The 24,358-nt window shown below is 44.2% G+C and overlaps 1 protein-coding gene across 1 annotated transcript in view; it reads right to left on the reverse strand.

Moving 5' to 3' along the window:
* Window positions 1–24,358, reverse strand: part of LOC133456441 (mucin-5AC-like) — a gene marked incomplete at its 3' end in the record, with an annotated part of 35,861 nt that overhangs the window by 8,192 nt on the left and 3,311 nt on the right. Inside the window, exons 2-3 of the mRNA XM_061734917.1 lie at window positions 4,547–5,125; window positions 3,074–3,664 (exon numbers count right to left, since the gene is read on the reverse strand). Of these exons, the coding sequence (XP_061590901.1) occupies window positions 3,074–3,664; window positions 4,547–5,125 (1,170 nt within the window). The remainder of the gene's footprint in view (window positions 1–3,073; window positions 3,665–4,546; window positions 5,126–24,358) is intronic.

Genomic DNA, 24,358 nt, shown 5'->3' on the forward strand with positions numbered 1-24,358 from the left:
CAGCTGTAGTTGTAGTTGGAGAAGCTGTAGTTGTAGTTGGAGCTGCTTTGGTAGTTGTTGGAGCGACTTTGGTAGTTGTTGGAGACGCTGTAGTTGTAGTTGGAGCGACTGTGGTAGTTGTTGGAGCAGCTGTAGTTGTAGTTGGAGAAGCTGTAGTTGTAGTTGGAGCTGCTGTGGTAGTTGTTGGAGCAGCTGTAGTTGTAGTTGGAGAAGCTGTAGTTGTAGTTGGAGCTGCTGTGGTAGTTGTTGGAGCGACTGTTGTTGTGGTTGGAGAAGCTGTAGTTGTAGTTGGAGCGACTGTGGTTGTGGTTGGAGCAGCAGTAGTTGTAGTTGGAGCGACTGTGGTAGTTGTTGGAGAAGCTGTAGTTGTAGTTGGTGCTGCTGTAGTTGGTGCAACTGTGGTTGTGGTTGGAGAAGCTGTAGTTGTAGTTGGAGCGACTGTGGTTGTAGTTGGTGCAACTGTAGTTGTTGGAGCAGCAGTGGTTGTGGTTGGAGCAGCTGTTGTTGTTGATGCAACTGTGGTAGTTGTTGGAGAAGCTGTAGTTGTAGTTGGAGCGACTGTGGTAGTTGTTGGTGCAGCAGTAGTTGTAGTTGGTGCACCAGTAGTTGTAGTTGGTGCAGCAATAGTTGTAGTTGGAGAAGCTGTAGTTGTAGTTGGAGCGACTGTGGTAGTTGTTGGAGCAGCAGTGGTTGTGGTTGGAGCAGCTGTAGTTGTAGTTGGAGAAGCTGTAGTTGTAGTTGGAGCGACTGTGGTAGTTGTTGGAGCAGCTGTAGTTGTAGTTGGAGAAGCTGTAGTTGTAGTTGGAGCTGCTTTGGTAGTTGTTGGAGCGACTTTGGTAGTTGTTGGAGACGCTGTAGTTGTAGTTGGAGCGACTGTGGTAGTTGTTGGAGCAGCTGTAGTTGTAGTTGGAGAAGCTGTAGTTGTAGTTGGAGCTGCTGTGGTAGTTGTTGGAGCAGCTGTAGTTGTAGTTGGAGAAGCTGTAGTTGTAGTTGGAGCTGCTGTGGTAGTTGTTGGAGCGAATGTTGTTGTGGTTGGAGAAGCTGTAGTTGTAGTTGGAGCGACTGTGGTAGTTGTTGGAGAAGCTGTAGTTGTAGTTGGTGCTGCTGTAGTTGTAGTTGGTGCAACTGTGGTTGTGGTTGGAGAAGCTGTAGTTGTAGTTGGAGCGACTGTGGTTGTAGTTGGTGCAACTGTAGTTGTTGGAGCAGCAGTGGTTGTGGTTGGAGCAGCTGTTGTTGTTGATGCAACTGTGGTAGTTGTTGGAGAAGCTGTAGTTGTAGTTGGAGCGACTGTGGTAGTTGTTGGTGCAGCAGTAGTTGTAGTTGGTGCACCAGTAGTTGTAGTTGGTGCAGCAATAGTTGTAGTTGGAGAAGCTGTAGTTGTAGTTGGAGCGACTGTGGTAGTTGTTGGAGCAGCAGTGGTTGTGGTTGGAGCAGCTGTAGTTGTAGTTGGAGAAGCTGTAGTTGTGGTTGGAGCGGCTGTGGTAGTTGTTGGAGAAGCTGTAGTTGTAGTTGGAGCGACTGTGGTAGTTGTTGGTGCAGCAGTAGTTGTAGTTGGTGCACTAGTAGTTGTAGTTTGTGCATCAGTAGTTGTAGTTGGTGCAACTGTGGTTGTAGTTTGTGCAGCAGTAGTTGTAGTTGGAGAAACTGTAGTTGTAGTTGGAGCTGCTGTGGTAGTTGTTGGAGAAGCTGTAGTTGTAGTTGGAGCTGCTGTGGTTGTAGTTGGAGCGGCTGTTGTTGTGGTTGGAGCTGCTGTGGTAGTTGTTGGTGCAGCAGTAGTTGTTGTTGGTGCAGCTGTAGTTGTAGTTGGAGCTGCTGTGGTAGTTGTTGGAGCGACTGTGGTAGTTGTTGGAGCGGCTGTTGTTGTTGTTGGTGCAGCAGTAGTTGTTGTTGGAGCGACTGTGGTAGTTGTTGGAGCAGCTCTAGTTGTAGTTGGTGCAACTGTAGTTGTAGTTGTTGCAACTGTGGTTGTAGTTGGTGCAACTGTGGTTGTGGTTGGAGAAGCTGTAGTTGTAGTTGGAGCGACTGTGGTTGTAGTTGGTGCAACTGTGGTTGTAGTTGGTGCAACTGTAGTTGTAGTTTGTGCAACTGTGGTTGTGGTTGGAGAAGCTGTAGTTGTAGTTGGTGCAACTGCTGTTGTAGTTGGTGCAACTGTGGTTGTAGTTGGTGCAACTGTAGTTGTAGTTGGTGCAACTGTAGTTGTAGTTGGTGCAACTGTGGTTGTGGTTGGAGAAGCTGTAGTTGTAGTTGGAGCGACTGTGGTTGTTGTTGAAGCGGCTGTTGTTGTGGTTGGAGAAGCTGTAGTTGTAGTTGGAGCTGCTGTGGTAGTTGTTGGAGTGACTGTGGTTGTAGTTGGTGCAACTGTGGTTGTAGTTGGTGCAACTGTAGTTGTAGTTGGTGCAACTGTGGTTGTAGTTGGTGCAACTGTAGTCGTAGTTGGTGCAACTGTACTTGTAGTTGGTGCAACTGTGGTTGTGGTTGGAGAAGCTGTAGTTGTAGTTGGAGCGACTGTGGTAGTTGTTGGAGCGGCTGTTGTTGTGGTTGGAGAAGCTGTGGTTGTTGTTGGTGCACCAGTAGTTGTAGATGGTACACCAGTAGTTGTAGTTGGTGCAGCAGTAGTTGTAGTTGGTGCAGAAGTAGTTGTAGTTGGTGCAACTGTAGTTGTAGTTGGTGCAGAAGTAGTTGTAGTTGGTGCAACTGTAGTTGTAGTTGGTGCAACTGTGGTTGTGGTTGGAGAAGCTGTAGTTGTAGTTGGAGCTGCTGTGGTAGTTGTTGGAGCGACTGTGGTTGTAGTTGGTGCATCTGTGGATGTGGTTGGTGCAACTGTAGTTGTAGTTGGAGCTGCTGTGGTAGTTGTTGGAGCGGCTGTGGTAGTTGTTGGAGAGGCTGTTGTTGTGGTTGGAGAAGCTGTAGTTGTAGTTGGAGCGACTGTGGTAGTTGTTGGAGCAGCAGTAGTTGTAGGTGGTGCAGCAGTAGTTGTAGTTGGTGCTGCTGTAGTTGTAGTTGGTGCAACTGTGGTTGTAGTTGGAGCTGCTGTGGTAGTTGTTGGAGAAGCTGTAGTTGTGGTTGGAGCGACTGTGGTTGTAGTTGATGCAGGTGTGGTTGTAGTTGGAGCAGCTGTGGTTGTAGTTGGTGCAACTGTAGTTGTTGTTGGAGCGACTGTGGTAGTTGTTGGAGAAGCTGTAGTTGTAGTTGGAGCGACTGTGGTTGTTGTTGGAGCGACTGTAGTTGTTGTTGGAGCAACTGTGGTTGTAGTTGGAGCTGCTGTAGTTGTTGTTGGAGCGACTGTGGTAGTTGTTGGAGAAGCTTTAGTTGTAGTTGGAGCTGCTGTGGTAGTTGTTGGAGCGACTGTAGTTGTTGTTGGAGCAACTGTGGTTGTAGTTGGAGCTGCTGTGGTAGTTGTTGGAGAAGCTGTAGTTGTGGTTGGAGCGACTGTGGTTGTAGTTGGTGCAGCTGTGGTTGTAGTTGGAGCAGCTGTGGTTGTAGTTGGTGCAACTGTAGTTGTTGTTGGAGCGACTGTGGTAGTTGTTGGAGAAGCTGTAGTTGTAGTTGGAGCGACTGTGGTTGTTGTTGGAGCAGCTGTAGTTGTAGTTGGAGAAACTGTAGTTGTAGTTGGAGCTGCTGTGGTAGTTGTTGGAGCGACTGTTGTTGTGGTTGGAGAAGCTGTAGTTGTAGTTGGAGCGACTGTGGTTGTAGTTGGAGCTGCTGTGGTAGTTGTTGGAGCGACTGTTGTTGTGGTTGGAGCAGCAGTAGTTGTAGTTGGTGCAGCAGTAGTTGTAGTTGGTGCTGCTGTAGTTGTAGTTGGTGCAACTGTGGTTGTGGTTGGTGCAGCAGTAGTTGTAGTTGGTGCTGCTGTAGTTGTAGTTGGTGCAACTGTGGTTGTGGTTGGAGAAGCTGTAGTTGTTGTTGGAGCTGCTGTGGTAGTGTTTGGAGCGACTGTGGTAGTTGTTGGAGAAGCTGTAGTTGTGGTTGGAGCAACTGTGGTAGTTGTTGGAGAAGCTGTAGTTGTAGTTGGTGCAGCAGTAGTTGTAGTTGGTGCAACTGTAGTTGTAGTTGGAGCAGCAGTAGTTGTAGTTGGTGCAACTGTAGTTGTAGTTGGAGCGACTGTGGTTGTAGTTGGTGCAACTGTGGATGTGGTTGGAGCAGCTGTAGTTGTAGTTGGAGCAGCTGTAGTTGTAGTTGGTGCAACTGTAGTTGTAGTTGGAGAGACTGTCGTTGTAGTTGGTGCAACTGTAGTTGTAGTTGGAGCTGCTGTGGTAGTTATTGGAGCGGCTGTGGTAGTTGTTGGAGCAGCTGTAGTTGTAGTTGGAGAAGCTGTAGTTGTAGTTGGAGCTGCTGTGGTTGTAGTTGGAGCTGCTGTGGTAGTTGTTGGAGAAGCTGTAGTTGTGGTTGGTGCAGCAGTAGTTGTAGTTGGTGCTGCTGTAGTTGTAGTTGGTGCAACTGTGGTTGTGGTTGGAGCAGCTGTAGTTGTAGTTGGAGAAGCTGTAGTTGTAGTTGGAGCTACTGTGGTAGTTGTTGGAGCGACTGTGGTTGTTGTTGGAGAAGCTGTAGTTGTAGTTGGTGCAACTGTAGTTGTAGTTGGAGCAGCAGTAGTTGTAGTTGGTGCAACTGTAGTTGTAGTTGGAGCGACTGTGGTTGTAGTTGGTGCAACTGTAGTTGTTGGAGCAGCTGTTGTTGTGGTTGGAGCTGCTGTGGTAGTTGTTGGAGAAGCTGTAGTTGTGGTTGGAGCAACTGTGGTTGTAGTTGGAGCAGCAGTGGTTGTAGTTGGTGCAACTGTAGTTGTGGTTGGTGCAGCAGTAGTTGTAGTTGGTGCACCAGTAGTTGTGGTTGGTGCAGCAGTAGTTGTAGTTGGTGCTGCTGTAGTTGTAGTTGGTGCAACTGTGGTTGTGGTTGGAGAAGCTGTAGTTGTAGTTGGAGCTGCTGTGGTAGTTGTTGGAGCGGCTGTGGTTGTAGTTGGTGCAACTGTAGTTGTTGGAGAAGCTGTAGTTGTGGTTGGAGCAACTGTGGTTGTAGTTGGAGCAGCAGTGGTTGTAGTTGGTGCAACTGTAGTTGTTGTTTGAGCGACTGTAGTAGTTGTTGCAGAAGCTGTAGTTGTAGTTGGAGCGACTGTGGTAGTTGTTGGAGCAGCTGTAGTTGTAGTTGGAGAAGCTGTAGTTGTAGTTGGAGCTGCTGTGGTAGTTGTTGGAGCGACTGTTGTTGTGGTTGGAGAAGCTGTAGTTGTAGTTGGAGCGACTGTGGTTGTGGTTGGAGCAGCAGTAGTTGTAGTTGGTGCTGCTGTGGTAGTTGTTGGTGCAGCAGTAGTTGTAGTTGGTGCACCAGTAGTTGTAGTTAGTGCAACTGTAGTTGTTGGAGCAGCTGTTGTTGTGGTTGGAGCTGCTGTGGTAGTTGTTGGAGCGACTGTGGTAGTTGTTGGAGCGGCTGTGGTTGTAGTTGGTGCAACTGTAGTTGTTGGAGCAGCTGTTGTTGTGGTTGGAGCTGCTGTGGTAGTTGTTGGAGAAACTGTAGTTGTGGTTGGAGCAACTGTGGTTGTAGTTGGAGCAGCAGTGGTTGTAGTTGGTGCAACTGTAGTTGTTGTTGGACCGACTGTAGTAGTTATTGGAGAAGCTGTAGTTGTAGTTGGAGCGACTGTGGTAGTTGTTGGTGCAGCAGTAGTTGTAGTTGGTGCAGCAGTAGTTGCAGTTTGTGCAACTGTAGTTGTTGTTGGAGCGACTGTGGTAGTTGTTGGAGAAGCTGTAGTTGTATTTGGAGCGACTGTGGTTGTGGTTGGAGCAGCAGTAGTTGTAGTTGGTGCACCAGTAGTTGTGGTTGGTGCTGCTGTAGTTGTAGTTGGAGCTGCAGTAGTTGGAGCTGCTGTGGTAGTTGTTGGAGAAGCTGTAGTTGTAGTTGGAGCAACTGTGGTAGTTGTTGGAGCAGCTGTAGTTGTAGTTGGAGAAGCTGTAGTTGTAGTTGGAGCTGCTGTGGTAGTTGTTGGAGCGACTTTGGTAGTTGTTGGAGAAGCTGTAGTTGTAGTTGGAGCGTCTGTGGTAGTTGTTGGAGCAGCTGTAGTTGTAGTTGGAGAAGCTGTAGTTGTAGTTGGAGCTGCTGTGGTAGTTGTTGGAGCGACTTTGGTAGTTGTTGGAGAAGCTGTAGTTGTAGTTGGAGCAACTGTGGTAGTTGTTGGAGCAGCTGTAGTTGTAGTTGGAGAAGCTGTAGTTGTAGTTGGAGCTGCTGTGGTAGTTGTTGGAGCGACTTTGGTAGTTGTTGGAGAAGCTGTAGTTGTAGTTGGAGCGACTGTGGTAGTTCTTGGAGCAGCTGTAGTTGTAGTTGGAGCTGCTGTAGTTGTAGTTGGAGCGACTGTGGTAGTTGTTGGTGCAGCAGTAGTTGTAGTTGGTGCACCAGTAGTTGTAGTTGGTGCAGCAGTAGTTGTAGTTGGTTCTGCTGTAGGTGTAGTTGGTGCAACTGTGGTTGTGGTTGGAGAAGCTGTAGTTGTAGTTGGAGCGACTGTGGTAGTTGTTGGAGCAGCAGTGGTTGTGGTTGGAGCAGCTGTAGTTGTATTTGGAGCGACTGTGGTAGTTGTTGGAGAAGCTGTAGTTGTGGTTGGAGCAACTGCGGCTGTAGTTGGAGCAGCTGTAGTTGTAGTTGGAGCGGCTGTTGTTGTTGATGCAACTGTGGTAGTTGTTGGAGAAGCTGTAGTTGTAGTTGGAGCGACTGTGGTAGTTGTTGGTGCAGCAGTAGTTGTAGTTGGTGCAACAGTAGTTGTAGTTGGTGCAGCAGTAGTTGTAGTTGGTGCAGCAGTAGTTGTAGTTGGTGCAACTGTGGTTGTGGTTGGAGAAGCTGTAGTTGTAGTTGGAGCTGCTGTGGTAGTTGTTGGAGAAGCTGTAGTTGTAGTTGGAGCTGCTGTGGTTGTAGTTGGAGCGGCTGTTGTTGTGGTTGGAGAAGCTGTAGTTGTAGTTGGAGCTGCTGTGGTAGTTGTTGGAGCGACTGTGGTAGTTGTTGGAGCGGCTGTTGTTGTGGTTGGAGAAACTGTAGTTGTAGTTGGAGCGACTGTGGTAGTTGTTGGAGCGACTGTGGTTGTAGTTGGTGCAACTGTAGTTGTAGTGGGTGCAACTGTGGTTGTAGTTGGTGCAACTGTAGTCGTAGTTGGTGCAACTGTGGTTGTAGTTGGTGCAACTGTAGTTGTAGTTGGTGCAACTGTGGTTGTAGTTGGTGCAACTGTAGTTGTGGTTGGAGAAGCTGTAGTTGTAGTTGGAGCTGCTGTGGTAAATATTGGAGCAGCTGTAGTTGTGGTTGGAGAAGCTGTGGTAGTTGTTGGAGAAGCTGTAGTTGTAGTTGGTTCTGCTGTAGGTGTAGTTGGTGCAACTGTGGTTGTGGTTGGAGAAGCTGTAGTTGTAGTTGGAGCGACTGTGGTAGTTGTTGGAGCAGCAGTGGTTGTGGTTGGAGCAGCTGTAGTTGTATTTGGAGCGACTGTGGTAGTTGTTGGAGAAGCTGTAGTTGTGGTTGGAGCAACTGCGGTTGTAGTTGGAGCAGCTGTAGTTGTAGTTGGAGCGGCTGTTGTTGTTGATGCAACTGTGGTAGTTGTTGGAGAAGCTGTAGTTGTAGTTGGAGCGACTGTGGTAGTTGTTGGTGCAGCAGTAGTTGTAGTTGGTGCAACAGTAGTTGTAGTTGGTGCAGCAGTAGTTGTAGTTGGTGCAGCAGTAGTTGTAGTTGGTGCAACTGTGGTTGTGGTTGGAGAAGCTGTAGTTGTAGTTGGAGCTGCTGTGGTAGTTGTTGGAGAAGCTGTAGTTGTAGTTGGAGCTGCTGTGGTTGTAGTTGGAGCGGCTGTTGTTGTGGTTGGAGAAGCTGTAGTTGTAGTTGGAGCTGCTGTGGTAGTTGTTGGAGCGACTGTGGTAGTTGTTGGAGCGGCTGTTGTTGTGGTTGGAGAAGCTGTAGTTGTAGTTGGAGCGACTGTGGTAGTTGTTGGAGCGACTGTGGTTGTAGTTGGTGCAACTGTAGTTGTAGTGGGTGCAACTGTGGTTGTAGTTGGTGCAACTGTAGTCGTAGTTGGTGCAACTGTGGTTGTAGTTGGTGCAACTGTAGTTGTAGTTGGTGCAACTGTGGTTGTAGTTGGTGCAACTGTAGTTGTGGTTGGAGAAGCTGTAGTTGTAGTTGGAGCTGCTGTGGTAAATATTGGAGCAGCTGTAGTTGTGGTTGGAGAAGCTGTGGTAGTTGTTGGAGAAGCTGTAGTTGTAGTTGGAGCGACTGTGGTAGTTGTTGGTGCAGCAGTAGTTGTAATTGGTGCAGCAGTAGTTGTAGTTGGTGCAGCAGTAGTTGTAGTTGGTGCAGAAGTAGTTGTAGTTGGTGCAACTGTAGTTGTAGTTGGTGCAACTGTGGTTGTGGTTGGAGAAGCTGTAGTTGTAGTTGGAGCTGCTGTGGTAGTTGTTGGAGCGACTGTAGTTGTAGTTGGTGCAAATGTAGTTGTAGTTGGAGCTGCTGTGGTAGTTGTTGGAGCTGCTGTGGTTGTAGTTGGAGCTGCTGTGGTTGTAGTTGGAGCGACTGTGGTAGTTGTTGGAGAAGCTGTAGTTGTAGTTGGAGCGACTGTAGTAGTTGTTCGAGCTGCTGTGGTAGTTTTTGGAGTGACTGTAGTTGTGGTTGGAGCAACTGTGGTAGTTGTTGGAGAAGCTGTAGTTGTAGTTGGTGCAACTGTAGTTGTAGTTGGAGCAGCAGTAGTTGTAGTTGGTGCAACTGTAGTTGTAGTTGGAGCGACTGTGGTTGTAGTTGGTGCAACTGTGGATGTGGTTGGAGAAGCTGTAGTTGTAGTTGGAGCGACTGTGGTAGTTGTTGGTGCAGCAGTAGTTGTAGTTGGTGCAGCAGTAGTTGTAGTTGGTGCACCAGTAGTTGTAGTTGGTGCTGCTGTAGTTGTAGTTGGTGCAACTGTGGATGTGGTTGGAGAAGCTGTAGTTGTAGTTGGAGCTGCTGTGGTTGTAGTTGGAGCGACTGTGGTAGTTGTTGGAGAAGCTGTAGTTGTAGTTGGAGCGACTGTGGTAGTTGTTGGTGCAGCAGTAGTTGTAGTTGGTGCAGCAGTAGTTGTAGTTGGTGCACCAGTAGTTGTAGTTGGTGCTGCTGTAGTTGTAGTTGGTGCAACTGTGGATGTGGTTGGAGAAGCTGTAGTTGTAGTTGGAGCTGCTGTGGTTGTAGTTGGAGCGACTGTAGTTGTTGTTGGAGCGGCTGTGGTTGTAGTTGGTGCAACTGTAGTTGTTGGTGCAACTGTGGTTGTGGTTGGAGAAGCTGTAGTTGTAGTTGGAGCAACTGTGGTAGTTGTTGGAGCAGCAGTGGTTGTGGTTGGAGCTGCTGTGGTAGTTGTTGGAGAAGCTGTAGTTGTAGTTGGAGCGACTGTGGTAGTTGTTGGTGCAGCAGTAGTTGTAGTTGGTGCAGCAGTAGTTGTAGTTGGTGCAACTGTAGTTTTTGGAGCAGCTGTAGTTGTAGTTGGAGCGACTGTGGTTGTTGTTGGAGCAGCTGTAGTTGTAGTTGGAGAAGCTGTAGTTGTTGTTGGAGCTGCTGTGGTAGTTTTTGGAGCGACTGTAGTTGTTGTTGAGGCGACTGTGGTAGTTGTTGGAGAAGCTGTAGTTGTTGTTAGAGCAACTGTGGTAGTTGTTGGAGCAGCTGTAGTTGTAGTTGGTGCAGCAGTAGTTGTAGATGGTGCAACTGTAGTTGTAGTTGGAGCGACTGTGGTTGTAGTTGGTGCAACTGTAGTTGTAGTTGGAGCTGCTGTGGTAGTTGTTGGAGCGGCTGTGGTAGTTGTTGGAGCAGCTGTAGTTGTAGAAGCTGTAGTTGTACTTGGAGCTGCTGTGGTTGTAGTTGGAGCGACTGTGGTAGTTGTTGGAGAAGCTGTAGTTGTAGTTGGAGCGACTGTGGTAGTTGTTGGTGCAGCAGTAGTTGTAGTTGGTGCAGCAGTAGTTGTAGTTGGTGCACCAGTAGTTGTGGTTGGTGCAGCAGTAGTTGTAGTTGGTGCTGCTGTAGTTGTAGTTGGTGCAACTGTGGTTGTGGTTGGAGCTGCTGTGGTAGTTGTTGGAGTGGCTGTGGTTGTAGTTCGTGCAACTGTAGTTGGTGGAGCAGCTGTTGTTGTGGTTGGAGCAACTGTGGTTGTAGTTGGAGCTGCTGTGGTAGTTGTTGGAGCGACTGTGGTAGTTGTTGGAGCGGCTGTGGTTGTAGTTGGTGCAACTGTAGTTGTTGGAGCAGCTGTTGTTGTGGTTGGAGCTGCTGTGGTAGTTGTTGGAGAAGCTGTAGTTGGTGGAGCAGCTGTTGTTGTGGTTGGAGCCACTGTGGTTGTAGTTGGAGCAGCAGTGGTTGTAGTTGGTGCAACTGTAGTTGTTGTTGGAGCGACTGTGGTAGTTGTTGGAGAAGCTGTAGTTGTAGTTGGTGCACCAGTAGTTGTAGTTGGTGCAGCAGTAGTTGTAGTTGGTGCTGCTGTAGTTGTGATTGGTGCAGCAATAGTTGTAGTTGGTGCAACTGTGGTTGTTGTTGGAGCGGCTGTTGTTGTGGTTGGAGCAACTGTGGTTGTAGTTGGAGCTGCTGTGGTAGTTGTTGGAGCGACTGTGGTAGTTGTTGGAGCTGCTGTGGTTGTGGTTGGAGCACCAGTAGTTGTGGTTGGTGCAGCAGTAGTTGTAGTTGGTGCTGCTGTAGTTGTAGTTGGTGCAACTGTGGTTGTGGTTGGAGAAGCTGTAGTTGTAGTTGGAGCGACTGTGGTAGTTGTTGGAGCAGCAGTGGTTGTGGTTGGAGCAGCAGTAGTTGTAGTTGGAGAAGCTGTAGTTGTAGTTGGAGCGACTGTGGTAGTTGTTGGAGAAGCTGTAGTTGTAGTTGGTGCAACTGTGGATGTGGTTGGAGCAGCTGTAGTTGTAGTTGGTGCAGCAGTAGTTGTAGTTGGTGCAACTGTAGTTGTAGTTGGAGCAGCAGTAGTTGTAGTTGGTCCAACTGTGGTTGTAGTTGGTGCAACTGTGGATGTGGTTGGAGCAGCTGTAGTTGTAGTTGGAGCAGCTGTAGTTGTAGTTGGAGAAGCTGTAGTTGTAGTTGGAGCTGCTGTGGTAGTTGTTGGAGATGCTGTAGTTGTAGTTGGAGCTGCTATGGTAGTTGTTGGAGCGACTGTGGTTGTAGTTGGTGCAACTGTAGTTGTTGGAGCTGCTGTGGTAGTTGTTGGAGAAGCTGTAGTAGTTGTTGGAGAAGCTGTAGTTGTAGTTGGTGCAACTGTAGTTGTTGTTGGAGCGACTGTGGTAGTTGTTGGAGAAGCTGTAGTTGTAGTTGGAGCGACTGTGGTTGTTGTTGGAGCTGCTGTGGTTGTGGTTGGAGCAGCTGTAGTTGTAGTTAGAGAAGCTGTAGTTGTATTTGGAGAGACTGTGGTAGTTGTTGGAGCAGCTGTTGTTGTAGTTGGAGTGGCTGTTGTAGTTGTTGGAGAAGCTGTAGTTGTAGTTGGAGCGACTGTGGTAGTTGTTGGAGAAGCTGTAGTTGTAGTTGGAGCGGCTGTTGTAGTTGTTGGAGATGCTGTAGTTGTAGTTGGAGCGACTGTGGTAGTTGTTGGAGATGCTGTGGTAGTTGTTGGGGCGACTGTGGTAGTTGTTGGAGCGGCTGTGGTTGTAGTTGGAGCGACTGTGGTAGTTGTTGGAGCAGCTGTGGTTGTAGTTGGTGCAACTGTAATTGTTGGAGCAGCTGTTGTTGTGGTTGATGCAACTGTAGTTGTTGTTGGAGCGACTGTGGTTGTTGTTGGAGCTGCTGTGGTTGTGGTTGGAGCAGCTGTAGTTGTAGTTGGAGAAGCTGTAGTTGTATTTGGAGCGACTGTGGTAGTTGTTGGAGCAGCTGTTGTTGTGGTTGGAGAAGCTGTAGTTGTAGTTGGAGCGACTGTGGTAGTTGTTGGAGAAGCTGTAGTTGTAGTTGGAGCAGCTGTGGTTGTAGTTGGTTCAGCAGTAGTTGTTGTTGGAGCGACTGTGTTTGTGGTTGGAGAAGCTGTAGTTGTAGTTGGAGCGACTGTGGTAGTTGTTGGAGCTGCTGTGGTAGTTGTTGGAGCGGCTGTTGTTGATGCAATTGTGGTAGTTGTTGGAGAAGCTGTAGTTGTAGTTGGTGCAACTGTGGTTGTAGTTGGTGCACCAGTAGTTGTAGTTGGTGCAGCAGTAGTTGTAGTTGGTACAGCAGTAGTTGTAGTTGGTGCAACTGTAGTTGTAGTTGGAGCTGCTGTGGTAGTTGTTGGAGCAACTGTGGATGTGGTTGGTGCAACTGTAGTTGTTGTTGGAGCGACTGTGGTTTTAGTTGGTGCAAATGTAGTTGTAGTTGGAGCTGCTGTGGTAGTTGTTGGAGCAGCTGTAGTTGTAGTTGGAGAAGCTGTAGTTGTAGTTGGAGCTGCTGTGGTTGTAGTTGGAGCGACTGTGGTAGTTGTTGGAGAAGCTGTAGTTGTAGTTGGAGCGACTGTGGTTGTGGTTGGAGCAGCTGTAGTTGTAGTTGGTGCAACTGTAGTTGTTGTTGGAGCGACTGTGGTAGTTGTTGGAGAAGCTGTAGTTGTAGTTGGTGCAACTGTAGTTGTTGGAGAAGCTGTAGTTGTAGTTGGAGCGACTGTGGTTGTGGTTGGAGCAGCTGTAGTTGTAGTTGGTGAAACTGTTGTTGTTGGAGCGACTGTGGTAGTTGTTGGAGAAGCTGTAGTTGTAGTTGGAGCGACTGTGGTTGTTATTGGAGCGACTGTGGTTGTAGTTGGTGCAACTGTAGTTGTTGGAGAAGCTGTAGTTGTAGTTGGAGCGGCTGTGGTTGTGGTTGGAGCATCAGTAGTTGTAGTTGGTGCAGCTGTGGTTGTAGTTGGAGCAGCTGTAGTTGTAGTTGGTGCAACTGTAGTTGTTGTTGGAGCGACTGTGGTAGTTGTTGGAGAAGCTGTAGTTGTAGTTGGAGCGACTGTGGTAGTTGTTGGTGCAGCAGTAGTTGTAGTTGGTGCAGCAATAGTTGTAGTTGGTGCAACTGTGGTTGTTGTTGGAGCTGCTGTTGTTGTTGTTGAAGAAGCTGTAGTTGTAGTTGGAGCTGCTGTGGTAGTTGTTGGAGCGGCTGTTGTTGTGGTTGAAGAAGCTGTAGTTGTAGTTGGAGCGACTGTGGTTGTGGTTGGAGCAGCAGTAGTTGTAGTTGGTGCACCAGTAGTTGTGGTTGGAGAAGCTGTAGTTGTAGTTGGAGCTGCTGTGGTAGTTGTTGGAGCGGCTGTTGTTGTTGTTGGAGCTGCTGTTGTTGTGGTTGGAGAAGCTGTAGTTGTAGTTGGAGCGACTGTGGTTGTGGTTGGAGCAGCAGTAGTTGTAGTTGGTACAGCAGTAGTTGTAGTTGGTGCAACTGTAGTTGTAGTTGGAGCTGCTGTGGTAGTTGTTGGAGCGACTGTGGTTGTAGTTGGTGCAGCAGTAGTTGTAGTTGGTACAGCAGTAGTTGTAGTTGGTACAGCAGTAGTTGTAGTTGGTGCAACTGTAGTTGTAGTTGGAGCTGCTGTGGTAGTTGTTGGAGAAGCTGTGGATGTGGTTGGAGAAGCTGTAGTTGTAGTTGGAGCTGCTGTGGTTGTAGTTGGAGCGACTGTGGTAGTTGTTGGAGAAGCTGTAGTTGTAGTTGGAGCTGCTGTGGTTGTAGTTGGAGCGACTGTGGTTGTAGTTGGTGCAAATGTAGTTGTAGTCGGAGCTGCTGTGGTAGTTGTTGGAGCAGCTGTAGTTGTAGTTGGAGAAGCTGTAGTTGTAGTTGGAGCTGCTGTGGTTGTAGTTGGAGCGACTGTGGTAGTTGTTGGAGAAGCTGTAGTTGTAGTTGGAGCTGCTGTGGTTGTAGTTGGAGCGACTGTGGTAGTTGTTGGAGCAGCTGTGGTTGTAGTTGGTGCAACTGTAGTTGTTGGAGAAGCTGTAGTTGTAGTTGGAGCGACTGTGGTTGTGGTTGGAGCAGCTGTAGTTGTAGTTGGTGCAACTGTAGTTGTTGTTGGAGCAACTGTGGTAGTTGTTGGAGAAGCTGTAGTTGTAGTTGGTGCAACTGTAGTTGTTGGAGAAGCTGTAGTTGTAGTTGGAGCGACTGTGGTTGTGGTTGGAGCATCAGTAGTTATAGTTGGTGCAGCTGTGGTTGTAGTTGGAGCAGCTGTAGTTGTAGTTGGTGCAACTGTAGTTGTTGTTGGAGCGACTGTGGTTGTGGTTGGAGCATCAGTAGTTGGTGAAACTGTAGTTGTTGTTGGAGCGACTGTGGTAGTTGTTGGAGAAGCTGTAGTTGTAGTTGGAGCGACTGTGGTTGTGGTTGGAGCAGCTGTAGTTGTAGTTGGTGCAACTGTAGTTGTTGTTGGAGCGACTGTGGTAGTTGTTGGAGAAGCTGTAGTTGTAGTTGGTGCAACTGTAGTTGTTGGAGAAGCTGTAGTTGTAGTTGGAGCGACTTTGGTTGTGGTTGGAGCATCAGTAGTTGTAGTTGGTGAAACTGTAGTTGTTGTTGTAGCGACTGTGGTAGTTGTTGGAGAAGCTGTAGTTGTAGTTGGAGCGACTGTGGTAGTTGTTGTTGCAGCAGTAGTTGTAGTTGGAGCTGCTGTGGTAGTTGTTGGAGCGGCTGTTGTTGTGGTTGGAGAAGCTGTAGTTGTAGTTGGAGCGACTGTGGTTGTGGTTGGAGCAGCAGTAGTTGTAGTTGGTGCACCAGTAGTTGTGGTTGGAGAAGCTGTAGTTGTAGTTGGAGCTGCTGTGGTAGTTGTTGGAGCGGCTGTTGTTGTGGTTGGAGAAGCTGTAGTTGTAGTTGGAGCGACTGTGGTTGTAGTTGGTGCACCAGTAGTTGTAGTTGGTGCAGCATTAGTTGTAGTTGGTACAGCAGTAGTTGTAGTTGGTGCAAATGTAGTTGTAGTTGGAGCTGCTGTGGTAGTTGTTGGAGCAGCTGTAGTTGTAGTTGGAGAAGCTGTAGTTGTAGTTGGAGCTGCTGTGGTTGTAGTTGGAGCGACTGTGGTAGTTGTTGGAGAAGCTGTAGTTGTAGTTGGAGCTGCTGTGGTTGTAGTTGGAGCGACTGTGGTAGTTGTTGGAGCAGCTGTGGTTGTAGTTGGTGCAACTGTAGTTGTTGTTGGAGCGACTGTGGTAGTTGTTGGAGAAGCTGTAGTTGTAGTTGGAGCGACTGTGGTTGTGGTTGGAGCAGCTGTAGTTGTAGTTGGTGCAACTGTAGTTGTTGTTGGAGCGACTGTGGTAGTTGTTGGAGAAGCTGTAGTTGTAGTTGGTGCAACTGTAGTTGTTGGAGAAGCTGTAGTTGTAGTTGGAGTGACTGTGGTAGTTGTTGGTGCAGCAGTAGTTGTAGTTGGTGCAACTGTGGTTGTTGTTGGAGCTGCTGTTGTTGTTGTTTTAGCTGCTGTTGTTGTGGTTGGAGAAGCTGTAGTTGTAGTTGGAGCGACTGTGTTTGTGGTTGGAGCAGCAGTAGTTGTAGTTGGTGCAACTGCGGTTGTGGTTGGAGAAGCTGTTGTTGTAGTTGGAGCTGCTGTGGTAGTTGTTGGAGCGGCTGTTGTTGTTGGTGGTGCAGCAGTAGTTGTAGTTGGAGCGACTGTGGTTGCAGTTGGAGCATCAGTAGTTGTAGTTGGTGCAGCTGTAGTTGTAGTTGGTGCAACTGTAGTTGTTGTTGGAGCGACTGTGGTAGTTGTTGGAGAAGCTGTAGTTGTAGTTGGTGCAACTGTAGTTGTTGGAGAAGCTGTAGTTGTAGTTGGAGCGACTGTGGTAGTTGTTGGTGCAGCAGTAGTTGTAGTTGGTGCAACTGCGGTTGTGGTTGGAGAAGCTGTTGTTGTAGTTGGAGCTGCTGTGGTAGTTGTTGGAGCGGCTGTTGTTGTTGTTGGTGCAGCAGTAGTTGTAGTTGGAGCGACTGTGGTTGCAGTTGGTGCAACTGTGGTTGTGGTCGGAGCAACTGTGGTAGTTGTTGGAGCAGCTGTAGTTGTAGTTGGAGCGACTGTGGTAGTTGTTGGAGAAGCTGTAGTTGTAGTTGGAGCTGCTGTGGTAGTTGTTGGAGCGACTTTGGTAGTTGTTGGAGAAGCTGTAGTTGTAGTTGGTGCAACTGTGGTTGTGGTTGGAGAAGCTGTAGTTGTAGTTGGAGCTGCTGTGGTAGTTGTTGGAGAAGCTGTAGTTGTAGTTGGAGCAACTGTGGTAGTTGTTGGAGCGGCTGTTGTTGTAGTTGGTGCAGCAGTAGTTGTAGTTGGTGCAGCTGTAGTTGTAGTGGGTGCAGCAGTAGTTGTAGTTGGTGCAGCAGTAGTTGTAGTTGGTGCAGCAGTAGTTGTAGTTGGTGCAGCAGTAGTTGTAGTTGGTGAAGCAGTAGTTGTAGTTGGCAAAGGTCCATTACACAAACTCGTGCTACAACAGTTCGGTCCGCTAGTGACTGTTCCAACATTTGACATGAAAGGCAAAGAATTCAGTTCTTTCGCAGCTTCACATGAATTTGGAGATATGCAGCCCAATGCTTGATAGGATGATGTCCCATTATTCACTGGGGATAAAATCGCTTTCTTTAAATGTACACTTCATATAAAAAAATAACAGTTATTTGCAATAATGCCTTTCCATGTTACCCCCCAACCCCCCCCCCCCCCCCCCCCCCCCCCCCCCCCACCTGCACATACACACACATACACACTTATTCTATCATTCAAATTACATAACTATCTTTCATAATTTTTAAAAATCCATTTAGTTCTTTAACATGCCCGTCTTTTTGCAGGGTCATAGGTGTAGTGCATTTAAGAGAATACATCAGGATTTTTTACTATTATATTATTCATTTTCTATTTGAGTGGAGGTGTCTTCAACTTTCCAAGTCTCTCTAAACATACTGAAGAAAAAAACTTGCACAATAATATCGATGTCTATCACTATTCCTTTATTCATCAGTCAATATAGAAATATAGAAATGTTCTTTAAATATAGAAAAATTGAATTCCTGATCTACCATTAACCTTGAGTAAAATGTACAAATAATTAAAATAGTAGTTCTAATTTTTTTATTTATTTTATTGATTATTATAGATGGTTAACAGTCGATTTAAATTTGGTATGTATCTATAGGTACACGTTAAAAACTTACAAGTTGCTTGGAAGCAGTTACTCTCCTCTCCTGAACACTGTAAATCAGTGCATTCAGAGGTATCGGGGTTACAAACCACACAATTCAGGCCGTTAACTGTCCGAAGAGCAGAAGGGACTGAAATGCAAAAAACAAACAAATAACGTATTGGGAGAGAGAAAACAACATCCTGCAATGTCAAAATGTTGTTTATTACGACGGAGTATTAGGGCCAAACTAAGACAAAAAAAATTGGAAATTACGAGAATAAAGTCGTAAAATTACGAGAATAAAGTCGTAAAATTACGAGAATAAAGTCATAGCATAATGTTACAAGAATAAAGTCGTAATACTACGAGAATAAAGTCATAATATTACGACTTTATTCTCGCAACAATATGACTTTAATCTTGTAATTGTACAACTTTATTCTCGTAATATTACGACTTTATTCTCTTAACATTAGGCTATGACTTTATTCTCGTAATTTTACAACCTTATTCTCGTTATTTCCCAATTTTTTTTGTCTTAGTTTGGCCCTAATAATCCGTCGTAGTTTATGTTGTTTTTAATGCATATGATGTTTCTTTTCTTCACAGATTAGCTTACACTTTTACTTACAAGGTAGAGTGTGAGAGTTGCAGTCATCTGTGTCGCAGCACTGAGCAGATGCAAGAGCACTTGACAAACCCAAGTTGACTGAAAACGTCTGATTGCCGGGGCTTTTGCAAAGGGAGGGTGGTGAACAGTCCTTGTAGATTTGTGTTACTGGTGTTCCAGATGAAATGGCTGCAAAGTCAGAGTGCAGTTTGTTCATGTAGATGCAAAGCACACTTTACTCAATGGCACATGGATTATATTTCACTTTAAAATAAAAGAAATGACATGAGGAGAGGCGTACAGTACCTCGAATGGAAGCGGTAATGCACATCCTTGAGCAGTTCTTTTGTATTGTGGTTAAACATCCTGTATCCGTGCAGGTCAAACACTGGAGGGCTTCGGCTACAATCAGGAAAAGAATTATATTGTGATCATATTCATTCTTTTAAGAACCCTTTTAGGCAGAATATTTTTTTTATTCATAAAATGTTGATCTGATAATTTATTGTCTAAAATGTGCTCCATTACATACATATGATTTGAGGACAATTAGCATTGCAGATAAAGCTATTAAGCTCTTAGACAGTTGTATTTGATGTTTCTAGCTTCCTCAAGGCCTGGCAACTCAAGTTTTATTGGACAGGTTTTAGTTTTCTAGAAAATACTTGCCATTTTAAAAAGACTTTGGTTGTAATTTATTCAAACTGTTTTAAAGTTGTTGTTTTTTTTCATTTTTTAATGATTAAATATGCAATACAGTACAAACGTCTTTGCCACCTCTAGTTACTGTATGTTGTATTATCAAATACATACTCACATTCGTATTTTTTGGTTTCTTTAAAAGGATTTATTTTATTTATTTTTTTGTACATGTAAAAAAAAAAAAAACGAATGTTCGGTAACCGAAATTGTTCGGCCGAAAATGACAAAAAAAACACTTTTGGTGTTCGGTGGAATAAGTGGGGAAAAAAACGAACAATCAATAACAGCGTGTGATGTCGCAATAAAACAGCGAACAGCCTGGAGTGAGGGGTTGTAAACGCAGTGTTAAAGGCAGCAAACATGTCAACATCTCAGATTTTTACTTGGATGTGGGAAAAAGCCGAGGACACGAGAAATGATCCAGGCTGAGTTGGATTTGGGAAACCGCTGGTGATGGAGACGGTGACGGGACACACAGCAGAGAAAAGGTCGTACTACCGACGCGGTGGAGAAAACTCACTGTCTGATATGACCAGATCCTCCAAGAAAATAACCCAGATTTATACAATTATTATACAAGGCTTCAGATTGCGGAGATCTGCCCCACCACAACCCGATTAACTGGATTTGAACGAGAGAAAATGAAAAAGGATTATGATAAAAAACACAATAAGTACAGTAAGACAAATTGTGACTGGCGGGCTTTTCACTGCACATTTATTTGATTTATGCAATGGTGAAAAAATTGGCAAAATAAATGAAAAACTGCGAAGAACTATTGTTCGGTATTATTCGGTTTTCGGCCAAGTGTTTATTATTATTTTCGGTTTCGGTCACAAATTTTCTACTGGGGGTGTAAAACAGGTCCAGCATTCTGTGCCAGAAACCCACATTATGCTCCTCAATCGGAGGTTCAACTTTCCATCACACTCTCCTATCCAGAATGTCTGCACAGAAATGACCAGGGATGCTGAGAAGTTTGTTGTGCTAGTTACTGAAAAATAGTAACTAGTTACTGTTACTAGTTACTTCATTAAAAAGTAACGCAGTTAGTAACTCAGTTACTTAGACCAAAAAGTAATGAGTTACTATGAAAAGTAGCTTTTTAGTTAAAAACCATTATATTAAATGCTCCCATTAACGCCCCTCTAGCCTTCATTTCAGCAGGTACTGTATGGAGAATAATACAAACTTTTGATCAACTTGACAGTTTCAATTCATTTGCATTCACATCACTGAAATCTGCTAAATGCTGAGAACGGCCAATGAGCTTCAGCAGCAGCTGAAGAGCGGGAGCCTTTGATGAATCGTTCATTACAGTCTCAGATATAATCCATGGTGGCATGTCGTAATAAGAAGAAAAAAGAGCGACAACAACGACCCATAACTATTTTCTTCTCTGGTAAAAACACTCCTGCACCGCGGTTTTAGGAGAAAAAGACGCTACAGAGTCGGGATGCAGCGGCTCAGAAGAGCAGTGGAATACGTGCGAGGCGGTGCTGATCTCTGCAATTTGAAGCCTTTTATCATAATTGTAAAAAAAAAAAAGGTTGCTACTTAGCGGATATTTCACTTATCACGGGTTCTTTTTGGAACGTAACCCCTGAGAAAAACCAGGGATTACTGTAATGACAATATCTCCACGTTGGGAAACTCGCCTTCTCTTGGCTCATGACCGTCATGTTTTTGAATAAACACACTCCGTTTCCTCCGGTCTCCGCGTGTGGGGAAAAAAGCTTCACTGTAGCCAGAAATAACGGAGTAACGCACCGTTTGGTAACGGTAACTGTGTTACTGAATTTAAAAAGTAATGCGTTAGAGTATTAGTTACCGCAAAACTAACGGCGTTACTGTAACACGTTACTAAATAACGCGTTAGTCCCAACACTGACTGGAAGACACTCTCCAGTGCCCCTTCTTGAAAAGGGGAAACTCCATCCCTGTCCACTACTGCAAAAAGGAAGTATCTGCCATGTCCACACTATGTTGCAGAGGAATGTCAACCAAGACAGCCCCAAAAATTCCAGCGTCTTTAGGAACTCAGGTCAGACTTAATTCATCCCCAGAGCCCTGTCGCCACAGAGTCCTCTGTGACGCATGTAGCACCCTATAATGTAATAATTTACACCCTATAATGTAATAATTTACACCCTATAATGTAATAATTTACACCCTATAATGTAATAATTTCCTGAAAATGTAATAATTTCCACCCTATAATGTAATAATTTCCTGGAAATCTAATAACGCCTGAAAGATTTAATAAAATTTGCACTTAACTCAATCGAAAATGTAATAAAACCCAATAAAGTAATAACTTCACCAATAATGTAATAAAATAGCCTGACGGATATTGTAATAACACTTTTATCAATAATGTAATACCTTATTACATTATTGGTAATTTATTACATGGTACTCAAAGTCTGCAATTTAACCCAATAGTCATTATTATGTTTCAAATCCAGCGTATATAACATTCTTAGATACTTAAAACACAAAATGTAGAACTCTAGACTGAAAATGAACATATATGTATATCATTATTTGTCAAGTATTACATTATCAGTTTTGAAAAAAAAGACCCACCTAAAAATGTAATAAATTCCCAATAATGTAATAAGGTATTACATTTAGGTATTACATCGGTAAAAATGTTATTACAATATCAGTTATTACATTATTGGATTTTATTACATTTTCAAATGAGTTAAGTGCAAAATATATTACATTTTCAGGCGTTATTACATTTTCAGGAAATGATTACATTATAGGGTGCTACAACGCAGCTTCCTTTTTGGAAGACATCTTGGACAGACTGAGAAGATCCTTGGACTATTCCTCCACCAGCTAATAAGTCAAGATTAACTGCACCTGTCCTTTATTATATCATACACAGTATTGATGAGGCGCTGCTGTCCTCACTGGAGCTGACTGACAATTTCCAAGAATCCTCTCACTCCCAACATAAAGTCACTTTCCAAGCATCACTGAACTCCTCCCACACCCAAGACTTTGACTCAACAACTGACGTTTGTTTTTGCAATTGTTTTGCTTATTATATTTAGGGCCCGAGCACTGACAGTGCGAAGACCCTATTGTATTTGTAAGAGTTTTTTTCGTTTTTTTTTTTTTTCTTCTTCCAACGAAATGAGGGCCTTTTTTCCCCCTAAACGTGCCCCAAAAGTCACCAAATTTTGCATGCAAGCCAGGCCTGGCGAAAAATGTGATATTTAATGGTTTGCCTTAATGGGCGTGGCCTAATGGCTCAACAGCGCCCCCTAGAAAACTTTGTGCCTCAAGCCCCACAATACGGTTTGACGTACATGCACGAAAATCGGTACACACCTGTATCATGTCACAACTTAAAGAAAAGTCTCTTGGTGCCATGGCCGAAACCCAACAGGAAGTCGTCCATTTTGAATTAATCGTGTCATTTTGGCGCAATTTGTGCCATTTCTTCAGCAGTTAATACGGCCCGAACCGTAACGTGCACCCAGGTGTGTTATACATCAAAATGTGCGTCTCCATCCCTTGAAGATGGGCATTACTTTTCTCAGTCAAAAGCGTTACCGTGGCGACGATAGACGCCAAAAAGCGCGCCCCCCCCTTCATCTTCACCATTCTGCCATAACTTTTGAATGGTTTGATCTAAAGACTCGTGGGTGGTGTCATCAGACTCAGTATTGAGTCCTTGAACATAATTGGTGCAAATTATCCCCGCCCCTTCTTCTGATTGGTCAATATTTGATAGTCCCTATTTTCTGCCATAACTTTTGAATGGTTTGATATAGAGAGTCGTGGGTGGTTTCATCCACTAAATGTCCAGTTCTGAAGAATCTACATCAAGTCATACAAGCGTCCACTGCAGCCTGAACGTGCACAAGGGTGGAGGACCGTTCATCGCTGCTTGCAACTTTAATTATTATTATTATTATTATTATTATTATTATTATTATTATTATTATTATTATTATTATTATTATTATACATCACTAAGACAAATTATAGCATGCGTATTGTAAAAAGACAGTGGCCACTACTGTGTGTTCCTTTGTTATGGAATAAATAAGTGTATTTGACAGAGTTAAATGAGTTGAAGCAGCTCTGAAGAAGCCGGGTTGATACTGGGAGGTAAACATTCATCCGCCTGTGCCCCGCCTTCCCAAAAAAAATATCTCACTCCAAGCAAACTTGAATATTTGTCTTATTTCTAGTTAAAATGTCTCATTTTTAGTAAAATTAAATCTCATTACACTTAAAACAAGACTCATCACTGGAAAAAACAACAATTTTCACCTGTTTCAAGTAGATTTTCACTTAAAATAAGTATAAAAATCTGCCAGTGGAACAACATTCTTTTGCTTGTAATAAGAAGATAAATCTTGTCCCACTGGCAGATTTTTCTACTTATTTCAAGTGAAAATTGTCAAATAACAAGTTGTTTTTCTGGCAATGACTCTTGTTTTAAGTGTAATGAGATTTTTTGACATTTTAACTAGAAATAAGACAAATATTCCTGGTAAGATTTTGAGTTTTTGCAGTGTGAGAGCCCTGATGTACGTAGACCAATCAGGCTTGACTTTAGCATCTCCCTCCAAAGCCAGCTATCATTTTTTTAATCAAAATGTAGTCAAAAAACAGATTTAAATTTAATGAGCCATCATTTATTTGAAAAGTTTGTACAATAAACAATTATGCACATTCATCTTTAAATAAAATAGAATCAAATTTAATTAAATACAATAAAATGCAGAGGCTGAAGCCAAATATGCATAGAGGCAAAAATCTATGTATCGGTAGTCATCAAATGTCAGAAAACATTTAAAGTGAACCGATTTATTTTGGTTTTCACATAGCCGATTAAAATGTTTTGTCAATATCAGGGCCATTCCTAATAAAGGACCAATACTTAAGAGGTTTGTACAGTACTGTAGTTTTTAAACCTATGACAATTACAAATGACAAGTCTTTGACGTGCAATGAAGCTTTCTACCAGTCAGAGCGGAGTTTCCGGGTCCCCACAATCTCCAGACTCCAGATTTGCCATTTTTTGCCATAGTAAGTAAATAAGACAATAGAACACGCTTAATTTGACTATTTCCCTTCAGCGGGTTCATAAAGAGACCATAATTGGGGTTACCTGCGCTGGAAATCGCCCAGATGACAGTCAAAGAAAATATCAGCTTCATCACAAAGAACAGGTGAATGCAGCAGATTAGTTTTCCTGGACACTAAACCTCACGAGCTGGAGAACACTCTTTATACTGCACGTGTCACCCAAGAAACACGGGGCGTGTTTTTATTCTGTTTTTTCAGTGGACTTAAATAAGAACTCAGAAAAGTAAACTCAATCTTTCATGAACCTGTTTTAAGTGGTGACGCATGGGTAAAAACAGCAATGTTATTTTTTATTGTTTTCATAGCCTTTCTTGTATCAATACTTGACAAACTTGGATGAGGTGTGTTTCAAGGTGTGTTTACTAAGTCTTCTGATGCTTCCACAAAAGGGAAACAGATTGTATGTAAAGGTACTTAAACATATCACATGGGATTATACTTTGCTCTTCAACTCCAGTAACGTGACTGCAAAAGCCAGGTTTGATCATAATACAGGACTGTCTCAGAAAATTAGAATATTGTGATAAAGTTCTTTTTTTTCTGTAATGCAATTAAAAAAACTAAAATGTCATACATTCCGGATTCATTACAAATCAACTGAAATATTGCAAGCCTTTTATTATTTTAATATTGCTGATTATGGTTTACAGTTTAAGATTAAGATTCCCAGAATATTCAATTTTTTTTAGATAGGATATTTGAATTTTCTTAAGCTGTAAGCCATGATCAGCAATATTAAAATAATAAAAGGCTTGCAATATTTCAGTTGATTTGTAATGAATCCAGAATGTATGACATTTTTGTTTTTTTAATTGCATTACAGAAAATCACAATATTCTAATTTTCTGAGACAGTCCTGTATACTGATAAGGACAAAAAAAAATGATTAACTGATAAACCTTTAATTAAGGTGGAAGCGTAAAGTTGCAAAATCTGAAATCATTTTAATGAC

Source organism: Cololabis saira, chromosome 12, assembly GCF_033807715.1.
Source record: "Cololabis saira isolate AMF1-May2022 chromosome 12, fColSai1.1, whole genome shotgun sequence".
Taxonomy (NCBI): Eukaryota; Metazoa; Chordata; class Actinopteri; order Beloniformes; family Belonidae; genus Cololabis; species Cololabis saira.